The 11,192-nt window shown below is 39.8% G+C and overlaps 1 protein-coding gene across 1 annotated transcript; it reads left to right on the top strand.

Annotated features, from left to right (window-relative positions):
- The first annotated feature begins 353 nt into the window (after nt 1–353).
- On the top strand, nt 354–4,723 carry LOC133823954 (uncharacterized). The gene is made up of 7 exons (XM_062256810.1): nt 354–900; nt 1,026–1,220; nt 1,440–2,395; nt 2,504–2,860; nt 3,206–4,018; nt 4,139–4,231; nt 4,373–4,723. The coding sequence occupies exons 1-7, from the start codon at nt 354–356 to the stop codon at nt 4,721–4,723; spliced, it is 3,312 nt and encodes a 1,103-aa protein (XP_062112794.1).
- The last annotated feature ends 6,469 nt before the right edge of the window (nt 4,724–11,192 follow it).

The following is an 11,192-nucleotide window of genomic DNA, read 5'->3' as shown; positions in this document are numbered from 1 at the left end:
CAGAAGCCTATTACTATAGACACTGTGAGTGAAGCACCAGTGATTCAGGGATCGTGTGAAGCAAAGCTGACTATTGTTGATGAAGAGCCATCGGCTGAGATGGAGGAGATTTTCAAAGATACTTTGGTCGATTTTCCTGAGATTGGCGGGTCGATATCTGGGGATTTGAGTGCGGGAAAGGATGGGATGAAAGATACTGGTCTGAAATGGAGTGTTCAAGAAGAGAATGGCAGTGATTTTCAAATCGGGCAAAAGATAAGTGGTCTACTTTTCGGGCAATGTTTTCGAACCAAGGAGGAGCATGACTTCAGTTTGAAGAACCATTAATTTGAGATGGCCAACGGATTGCTCAGATGGATGTGGAGGAAATTGAAGTTGAGGCGTCTTTCTGGAATTCAGTCGTGGTATGTATGGTTCTAGGTGCCAATCCCCCATTTGCAGTGTTTGAGGGCTTCATTAAGAGAATGTGGGGTAAGCTTGGTATTGAGAGGATTGCGAGATTAAATGCGGGGTATACACTTGTTAAATTCAGAGATGAAGTTACCAGAGATTTGGTGTTAGAAGCTGGTGTTATTCATTTTGATAGGAAGCCAGTCATTGTAAGACCGTGGACCACTGACTTAGCTCATATGAGGTTAGTAAAATCTGTTCCTGTTTGGGTGAGATTACTTGGTTTGGGGCTACAATACTGGGGTACTAAATGTTTGAGTGCATTGGTGAGTACCCTTGGGAAACCAGTACTTGTAGATAAGGTAACAAAAGATCGATCCATGATGCAATTTGCTAGGGTGTTAGTGGAGATTGAAATATCAAATGAGATTCCTAAGTCTATTCAAATTTTGAATGAAAGAGGTCAATTAATGGAACAATTTGTGGAGTTTGAATGGTTGCCAACACATTGTAAGCATTGCAGAGTTTATGGTCATACTGAGGCTTTGTGTAACAGGAAAAAGGGTGAGGTTTGGAGACCGAAAGAGAAAATAAGGAAAATTCTTCTTAGCTGACTAATGTCACAATTACTTCAGGGTTAGCTGCTGAGGCAATATCCAAGGACAATCAGAAAGAGGTTTCTAAGGAGAGTACTGATGTTCCTTTGAAAACAGGTTCTTCTGATGTAGATATTGGTCAAGTGTCCAAAAAATTTCAGGTAGATGGGGGCAAGGAGAAAAGTGACATTAATGAAGCTCAAGAGGTGGACTGGATCACTCCTAAAAAACTGGGTGGGGTGAAGCACTTACCACTAATGCTCCGAATAAGTTGAGGAACACTTTTAGTGTTTTACAAGATAAGAGACTGGAGGTTGCAAAATTGGTTGTCACTACAGAAAACAAGTTAAATGGGGGAGTTCAACATTCTTAGCTGGAATGTTCGAGGCTTAAATAAGAGGGAAAAGCATAGATCCCTTAGTGCTTTTTGTAAGCTAAATAAAATTGGTATAGGTGCATTTCTTGAGACCAAATTACGTGGTGCTAAACTGGAGGAGATGATGGTTAGACAATTTAATGGATGGAGCTTTTATAAAGGGACTGCTAATGAGGGTAGAATATTGATGGTTTGGCAGTGTAGTGTTTTGTCAGTGGAAGTCTTGCAAGACAGTGACCAATATATACATGCTTATGTTAAAGAGTTACGTTCGAGTAGGGAATTCTGTGTGACATTTGTGTATGGTAGAAACACGATTCAGGAGAGGATTCAGTTATGGCAGGACTTATCTTGTCTGACGTTTCCAGTTACACCATGGCTAGTGGCAGGGGACTTTAACTCAGTGTTTGAGATTGATGATAGGCTAGGAGGTCGTACTGTTTCTGCAGCAGAAATGGCAGATGCTCAAAGGTGGAAATCTATGGGATTGGTTGATGAGCTTCGGTCTATTGGTTCTCATTACACTTGGACCAATAACCAAGCTGATGGGGCTCGAATTTTCTCTAAATTGGACCGTATTTTTAAGAATGAAGAGTGGATGGATCTATTTCCTGATTCGATAGCTTTGATAAAATGGGATATAATATATGATCACTATTTTTGTATTGTTAAGGCAAAGTCAGCTGTGAAATCTGGCTTTAAACCTTTCCGGTTCTTCAATATGTGGACAGAGCATGAAGGTTTCAAAGATGCAGCTATGCAAAGTTGGAACAAGTCTATATCTGCTCATGGGTTAGAAGGAATTATGAGGAAGCTGAGGAGACTAGCACATGTCCTTCGACAGTTTAATAAACGGGAGATTGGTGATGTTGAGCACAAGTTTGAGATTGCCAAAGAGGCTTACAATAATGCTCAATACCAGCTTCAGCAGGACCCTCATTCAGTTGAGTTTCAAACTGAGGAACAGAAGTCTTTTGAAAACTTGGTTCAGCAAACCAGATACTATGATAGTTATCTTAGGCAGAGGAGCAAAGTCAACTGGCTTAGGTTTGGAGATGATAATACAACCTATTTTCATGCTTGTTTGAAGCAGAGAAAGGAGTCAAATTGAATAACTTCATTTATTAATGATGCTGGACAGATTAATGAGAAGTTTGAGGATGTAGTGGCTCACTTCTTAAATCATTTTCGGAGTATCATGGGTAGTCAAAGTAAGGCTTCGGGTCCTATTCAAAAGGAGTGTTTTATTCATGGTAGCCTCTTATCCTTAGATCAACAGCTAGAATTAACAAAGCCTTTCACTAAGAAGGATGTTAAAAATGCTATGTTCAGTATTAGTTCAATTAAGAGCCTGGGTCCAGATGGATATGGTTCGGGTTTTTTCAAAGTAATGTGGGAAGAGATAGGAGATGATATTTCAGATGCTATTTTGGGTTTCTTTCATCAGGGATCGCTGCCTAAAGGCCTCAATAATGCAACTCTTTCATTGATACCAAAGGTAGAGAATCCTACTAAGGCTTTGGATTATAGGCCCATAGCTTGTTGTAATACATTGTATAAATGTATTTCAAAAATGCTATGTGGTAGATTGAATATGATCCTTCCTTTGTTAATCAATCAAAATCAAGGAGCTTTTGTTAAAGATAGAATGTTGGCTCATAATATCCTTATTTTTCAAGATATTATTAAAGGCTACAAGAGGAAACATATCTCCCCTAGATGTGTGATGAAAGTTGATCTAAGCAAGGCTTATGATACAATCGATTGGCAATTTTTGGAGGATATTCTTTTAGCTTTCTGTTTCCCGGGTTAGTTTATTAAATGGGTTATGGTTTGTTTAAAGGACTCATCTTACTCAATATTGATGAATGGTAGAGTCCAAGGTAACTTTCTTGGGAGGAAGGGTCTTAGACAAGGGGACCCGATTTCTCCTTTTCTTTTTGTTCTTGTTATGGAGTATTTTACTAGGCTTCTCATTCAAGCTACTCAGAACAAGGATTTCAGATATCACCCTAGTTGTAAGAAACTGAAATTGGTGAGCCTTTGTTTTGCTGATGACTTGGTGCTGTTTTGTAAGGGAGCTGATTCATCTGTTCAGATCATTAAAGACTATTTCAAGTCTTTTAGTCTTGCTTCTGGTTTAACAGCCAACCTAGATAAGTCTCGAGTTTATTTTGGGGGTATGGCAGAGAAAGAGACCAAGATTATTCTGGAGTGTCTTCACTATACTAAAGGTACCTTCCCTTTAAAATATCTTGGAATTCCTCTTAGACCTACAAAGTGGAAAGCAGGGGGTTGTGCTACAATAATAAAGAAGATCCACATGAAGCTTCATCATTGGTCCAGTCGGCATTTGTCCTTTGCTGGGAGAGCTCAACTCATCCATTATGTTTTATTGGGGATTAGAGCATTTTGGATGAGTATTTTCCTTCTCCCAAAGAGTGTTGTTAATGAGATTGATCAGCTTTGTAGAAAATTTCTGCGGGGGACTAGCAGCAGTAATGAAAACAGGAGTAAAATTCATCTCACAGCTTGGGATCAGGATTTCCTTCCTAAAAGATTGGGTGGTATTGGGTTTAAGGAAGGGTCTAAATGGAATAAGGTGCTATTAGCTAAGTTCCTTTGGGCTATTTCCTCTAAACAAGATATCCTTTGGGTGAAATGGATAGATGCCATTTATCTTAAAGGGAAAAGTTTCTAGGATTACAAAATTCAGTCAAATGTGAGCTGGTACTGGCGTAAGTTGGTTAATCTGAAATCTGTTATTACTGCAAAGGTGTTGGAAAAGGCAGTTAAGAACAACAAAGTTAATGTTAGCAAGCTTTATGTTCAGCTGCTTAACAAGGAAAGGGTCCCTTTTGCTCATGTGGTTTGGTGCAATCTGACTTTGCCCAAGCACAAATTTATTCTTTGGCAAGCTACTTTGGGTCACTTACTGACCAGAGACAACCTGGTGCGGTGCCATATGCAATTGAATTCTGTTATGTGCCCGACTTGTGATATGCAGTAGGAAAGCAATGGCCATCTGTTCTTTCAATGCCAGTTTTCTCATCTGGTGAGAAGTCGAATTGCTGAATGGCTGGGGAATGCTATCTGGCCGGTTCAGTTTAAAGATTGGATTGCTTGGATGATGGGGAAGCCTAAGGATCTGAAGCAAAAGCTGGTGGCAGCTGTTTTAGCTACTTCAGTTTATCTGATTTGGTGGAATAGGAACAATTATCTGTTTAATTTCTATTCTATGACTGTGGATAAAGTTGTTTATTTGTTAAAAGTTTACTTGAAAGCTAGAGTTGCTAATCTGTCTAGGACTAAGTTGGAGAGCAAAGATTTAGCTTTCCTTGAGAAATTCAGTCTCATGTAATACCTCTATTAGAGGGGGCTCTTTTTGAGCTTGTTTTGTAATTGGCTTGTGGTTCAATATATTCTTTGGTTCATAAAAAAAAAATGTTATAGTTAATTATTTGAATTATTGTTGTTTAGTTTGAGGTAAAAAAATGTTGTATTACTGAACTTAAATGTTAAATATAAACTAAGTTATAATTAATAATTTCAAAAAATTAAATTGATTTATTTTATAGTTGAAAATATTTTATTGTGATTTATTTTATATTTATTTTGTAGGGAATTTATGACATTTTTGGGCTTTGAAAAGTAAGGAAAAGAAAGAAAGGAAAAATGGCATTTTTAAAATTCCATAAGCCCAATCCAGGCGGCCCAGCACTCCTCTCTCAACTGGCCCAATCTGCTCAGCCAACTCTCCAGTCGGCCCACCAGAAGCTTCGACTCAGCTCCTTGCTCCCTATCCACACAAGCAGCCCACCAGCCTTTCACCTCACTCGGCCCACCACACGCCCAGTTGTGCAGCCACCCTTCCCACGCCCTGCACCCGAAGCTCCCCAGGCCCAAGAAGCATCCTCTTAGCCAACCTCCTAGGCCCACGCCCAAATGCCACCCAGCAGCTAGCAACCTGCCACAACCCACCAAGCCATTGTTGCTTTATTTCTTCTTGAGCCCATCAAAGGCATTTTGTCCCCTTGCCCTTTGTCCCTAAAATACCAATTTTTTTACCCAAACTTTTCCACACATTTTACCCCAAAATCATCATTACACCTAAAATTTACCCCTATGTACCATATTATTATTAATTTAATCAATTTAATTAATTTAAATTGATTATTTTAATACTCTCATTTTGGCTATAAATAGGGAATTTTCAAGACCATTTGGGGAGTGCTTATTCTTGAAGAGGTTTACACTACAAAATTCCTACACTTTCAAGACCACTCTATTCTCTTCATCTTTTTCTTCTTTGTGGTCATTTTTTCTATGAGTTTGGGGGTTTCTCCTCCAAATTTTTCTATTTATGTTTGTAATTTCTATTCTAGTTATGAGTTTCTAATCTTTTTAAGATTATTAAGGTGATGATAAAACAATATGTAACTAAATAGTATTTATTTTGTATGTTGATTTCCCATTTGTGCAACAAAGTTTATGGATTTTTCTTTTTCAAATATCTTCTTTCATCTTAAATATAATGTATTTTTTATTGTTAGCACATATTTACACTTTGTTCTTCATTAGTGCAAAAAATAATATTCTTTGTGTAAGATGTGTCATTAAATTGTACACATCCAATGCTTAGAACAAAAATATTATGTTTTACCTTATAAATAATGTTATTTGATTTTTTTTTGTTTCATTAGGTTGATTCACATTAAATACATTGAAATTATACTTTTTGAAAAGTGAAGAAAAATCCTATCTTTTTAGAAGTAATTTGTGCTTAAAATTATAAATCTATTTGGAAAATGATAGTTTGATTTATTTTAACTATCACTAAAACTTGGGAATCAATGTACTTATAAATATTATTGAACTTATATTTGTGGATTCTAATACCTTAATAATCTTCTTTTATCATCTTGATTTCTACTATTAATTTATTTTTATATAATGTCTTTAATTTCTTTATTATTATCTTTTATTTTATTTTCATTATACAAAAATCTCATCAATCTTTGGAGCTAGGTTAGAATTTATTAATTTTGATTTAAAATAGTTTTCTTTTTTATTTTAGACAACTCCTTTGGGTTCCACATCCTTGCTTACACAATCACTATTCTATATGAACAATTCGTGCGCTTGCGATATAAATATTTAAAAAATACCCGTCTTGGGTCCATCATGACTATCAGGATGCCTTCTCTTCTTCCCATTATTGTTGCTATGCTGATGGTTGTTGTTGTTGTGGTTCCGACCATTCTGAGGTGATTCTGCTGTTTAGGTTCAGACTTACTGGCCTCTTCCTTACTAACATTTACCTGAAGCATCTCTACCTCTATAGTCGTTTCTAGAGCATCGACGTATGAAGTGGTTCCAGGGTTTTCTAGCTTGACTCCTAGCTCCATTTTGGGTTTGAGTCCCCTAACAAACTTGGTGACCCTTAAGAAGTCGGTTAGGACCAACTCTGGTGCAAACTTGGCTAGTCGGTCCAACTGTTGTGCATACTCTACTGCTGTCAGATTGCCCTGCTTGAGACTGGAGAATTTGTCCGCCCTTGTGACGATGACTGTCGAGTTATAGTACTTCTTGTGAAAGAGCTCCATAAATCTAGTCCATGTCATGGTGGCGACGTCGTGAGTCTGCTGTACTAAATCCCACTATATTTTAGCATCCTTCTTCACAAGAGACAAAACGCAGGATATGCGATCCGTGTTGCCGAGGTTCATGTGTGTAAGTATCGACTCTACATTCCTGAGCCATTCTTCCACCTCGAAGGGGTCGGTTGTGTATTAATACGTGAATTTAATGAATATGTGATTAGATATGCATGTGTTAGGTGATTAAATATGCATGTGGACCCCATTTGGCTGTTAGGGGCATTTTTGTAATTTTAGCCCGTTGGGGGCATGAATGTTATATTTATGTGTATTGTGACTGATACCACGTGTGAGTGGTGATATAATTATGGTGCACGATCCGAGACAGTCCAAGAGAGTTGTTTAGCTAGAAAGTCACAACGGGGTCAAATACCCGGCTTGGGAATAGCTTAGGGGTATTTTGGAAATAGTATAAAGTGTTTGGGAATTATTGAGTAGCGGTTAGTGATTTAGTAATAGTTAGACATGTCGGGATTAAACGGGGATTTATAGGTATACCCGAGGACTTAGCGGGATTTGGGTGAAATGACGGAATTGCCCTTACATCCAGGTACGACGAAGATGTACCAAGATCTAAGAGCTTTGTATTGGTGGTCGGGCATGAAGAGGAATGTGGTGGATTATGTGGCCAAGTGCTTAACTTGTCAACAGGTCAAGGCTGAACATCAGAGGCCGGCAGGGTTGCTGCAGCCTCTAGGGATTCCAGAGTGGAAGTGGGAAGATATCACCATGGATTTCGTGGTTGGTTTGCCAAAGACCGTGGGACAGCATGACTCGGTGTGGGTGATTATGGATAGGTATACCAAGTCCGCCGACTTTTTACCTGTCAGGATGACTTATACTGTGGAGCAGTATGTCGAGTTATATGTGAAGGAAATTGTTCGACTTCATGGGGCTGTGAGGTCGATAGTATCCGACAGAGACCCCACCTTCACCTCCAAGTTTTGGGAGAATTTGCAGAAGGCAATGGGCACACAGTTACGATTTAGTACCGATTATCATCCTCAGATAGATGGACAGTCTGAAAGGACGATTCAAATACTGGAGGACATGCTACGAGCCTGTGTGCTAGATTTTGGGGGATCTTGGAGTAAGTATCTCCATTTGATTGAGTTCTCGTACAACAACAGTTATCAGGCAACTATCGGAGTGGCTCCGTATGAGATGCTTTATGGGAGGAAGTGCAGTTCACCAATCCATTGGGATGAGATAGGTGAGAGGAGTTATTTGGGTCCAGAAATGGTTCAGAGGACCAATGAGGCAATTGAAAAGATTAGAGCTCGAATGCTTGCCTCCCTGAGTTGCCAGAAGAGTTACTCGGACCTGAAACGCAAGAGCGTAGAATTTCAAGTCGGTGACCATGTGTTCCTTAGGGTTTCACCTCTGAGAGGAGTGAAACGGTTTGGTGTTTGGGGCAAGTTGAGCCCTAGGTTTGTTGGCCCCTTTGAGATTCTAGAGTGGGTTAGAGAGGTGGCTTACAGATTGGCAATGCCTCCAGCCTTATCAGGGGTTTATGATGTATTTCATGTATCCATGCTCCGGAAGTATGTATCGGATTCGACGCATGTACTGAGTTATGAGAATTTGGAGCTGGACCAGGATTTGTCATATGAGGAGAAGCCGGTTCAGATTCTTGACCGGAAGGATAAAGTCTTGCGGAGCAAGACCATCGCCTTGGTGAAAGTGTTGTGGAGGAACAGAAAAATTGAGGAGGCGACATGGGAACTTGAATCAGAGATGCGGGAACGATATCCCAAGTTGTTCAGGTAATTTCGAGGACAAAATTTCTTAAAGGAGAGGATAGTTGTAGCGACCCAAATTTGCTAATAAGGCTTGGGGCCTTGATTAGTGTGCCCGGAGGGCAATAATTGATATATTGTATTAATATGTGAATTTAATGAATATGTGATTATAAGTGCATGTTTAGGTGATTAAATATGTATGTGGACCCCATTTGGCTGTTAGGGGCATATTTTTAATTTTAGCCCGTTGGGGGTATAAATGTTATATTTATGTGTATTGTGACTAATACCACGTGTGAGTGGTGATATAATTATGGTGCACGATCCGAGACGATCCTAGAGAGCTGTTTAGCTAGAAAGTCACAACGGGGTCAAATACACGGCTCGGGAAGAGCTTAGGGGTATTTTGGGAATAGTATAAAGTGTTTGGGAATTATTGAGTAGCGGTTAGTGATTTAGTAATAGTTAGACATGTCGGGATTAAACGGGGATTTATAAGTATACCCAACGACTTAGCGGGATTTGGGTGAAATGACGGAATTGCCCCTGAGGTTAGTATAGGAATTTTATTAAGAGGAAGGGCAAAGTGGAAATTTGGCCTTAGGAGAAGATATCCTTGGCTAAGGAAAATTAATATGTGTTATTTTACTTAGGCATAATCTGAATGTTTTTGTTGGAAGTCTAGAGGAACCAAGAAGCTAGGGAAGAAAGGTGGAAAAGAGCTGAATTTCTTTGAGACTAAGGAAGGAATTCAAGGCTGAGATTAGGGCAACTAGAGTCAAGCTTAGGCCAAGAAAAATTCAGAGTGATTGTGAGGTTCAGCTTGGGAATCAAGGGATTAAAGCTTGGTATTGGACTTGGAGATAGCTCAAGGTCGAATCCATGTTTGAGGTTTTCAGTGAGGCTCGGGTTAGGGGACCGTGCTCGAGATTGTGGTACTCAAGAAGCTCGGGACACAGGTAAGAAAATTGTTGTACCCATAGAGCAGGGCGAGGCCCGGTAGTTGTGTTGCAGGGCACAACCCTATATGATTATGTGCAGGGCATAGCCCATTGATTATGTTAATATGTGTTTAAGTGTTTGATTAATTATGCTATGTATGCATATATGTGAATGAACGGCAAGGGCCGGGAACGGCGAACGCCGAGAGCGGCAAGGGGGCCGGGAGCAGCGTTTAGCACGCGGAGCACGGGTTGCCAGGGTAAGACCCTAAAGGATACCTGGGATATCCTTATGGTGTAGACCGCAAACCCAAGGCCTGGTAAAGCGCCTGGGATGGCACGGTCATATGTGTTTAGCCTGTTGGCGGATTTGTTTTGTGCTGAGTAATTGATATGCATATGTTATCTATTTGTGTGGAGTTTTCTTGCTGGGCTTCGGCTCACGGGTGCTCTGTGGTGCAGGTAAGGGCAAGGGGAAGGCCGACCAACCATGAGTATGGAGAGCGTGAGGCGACGCATACATGTCTGGTCTGCCTGGTTGTCACCGCCAGGGGTATTTTTGGGAGATGCTTTGTAATGAATCCTATTTTATCGTGTAGTCGACTTTCAACATATTTTGAGTTGTAAATATTTATAAACAGTATTTTGGGATCCCTAATGTAAAACACTTATAATTTTTAATGAATGATTACATTTTCAAATTATGTGATTTTAATATAGTTTAGTTACACTTTTGAGCTAAATGCTTGATTAGCAAGTTAAATGCACATTTTAAACTCACTTAGTAACGGCTCTAAGGTAGTAGAGTGTTACAGGTTGTCCCTTCAAAGTTTGGAGTGTGTTGCTTACAAAAATTCTCATAGACTGGCTCTATGTACTGAGCTGGGTAAGGCGCATAGTTCGCCATTGACCATCCCCCATACGGACCTACTTGCTAGGGTGCCTGAACCGCTGGCTGAGGATGCGGTTGTGGCTGAGGCTGGGGCTGAGTCTGAGTTTGTTGCTGAGTCTGTTTTCATTGTCGTTGTTGCTGCAGCAATTCTTCCACTTGTTGTCGTAGCCGGATAATTTCAGCGGTGTTGTCAATCGGAGGTGGTGCACTTCTATTAGCAGCAGCATTGGAAGCACACGTTCCCCTTCTTCGAACTGGAGGGGCTTCGTTAGCCTCGTTGGCGGTGCTGGAGGCATTTCGAGTTGTGCGTGCAGACCTTCTGAGCGACATTTTCAGCAAAGTGCTAACAGTCGAGAAAAACTTATTAGAACTTACCCTAATAGGCTCTAAGGCAAGACTTAGTCTAAGCAAACATAACTCGGACCTATTAGTTATGATTTCTTATGAAAAATTATGTAAACCTTCTTTATAATTAGGGTCTGTTTCTATACTTAGAAAATTAGCCATTTTTATTATTTTCTAAGTCTGCTTCTAATTATCCTATATGACTTATTTCTCAGGCTCAAAACTCGTCGATGTTCCAAAGTTAACCATA

The sequence above is a fragment of the Humulus lupulus genome, chromosome 3 (assembly GCF_963169125.1).
Source record: "Humulus lupulus chromosome 3, drHumLupu1.1, whole genome shotgun sequence".
In the NCBI taxonomy this organism is placed as follows: domain Eukaryota; kingdom Viridiplantae; phylum Streptophyta; class Magnoliopsida; order Rosales; family Cannabaceae; genus Humulus; species Humulus lupulus.
Note: the sequence above shows the minus strand (reverse complement) of the source record. Positions and strands in the feature narration are given on the sequence as shown.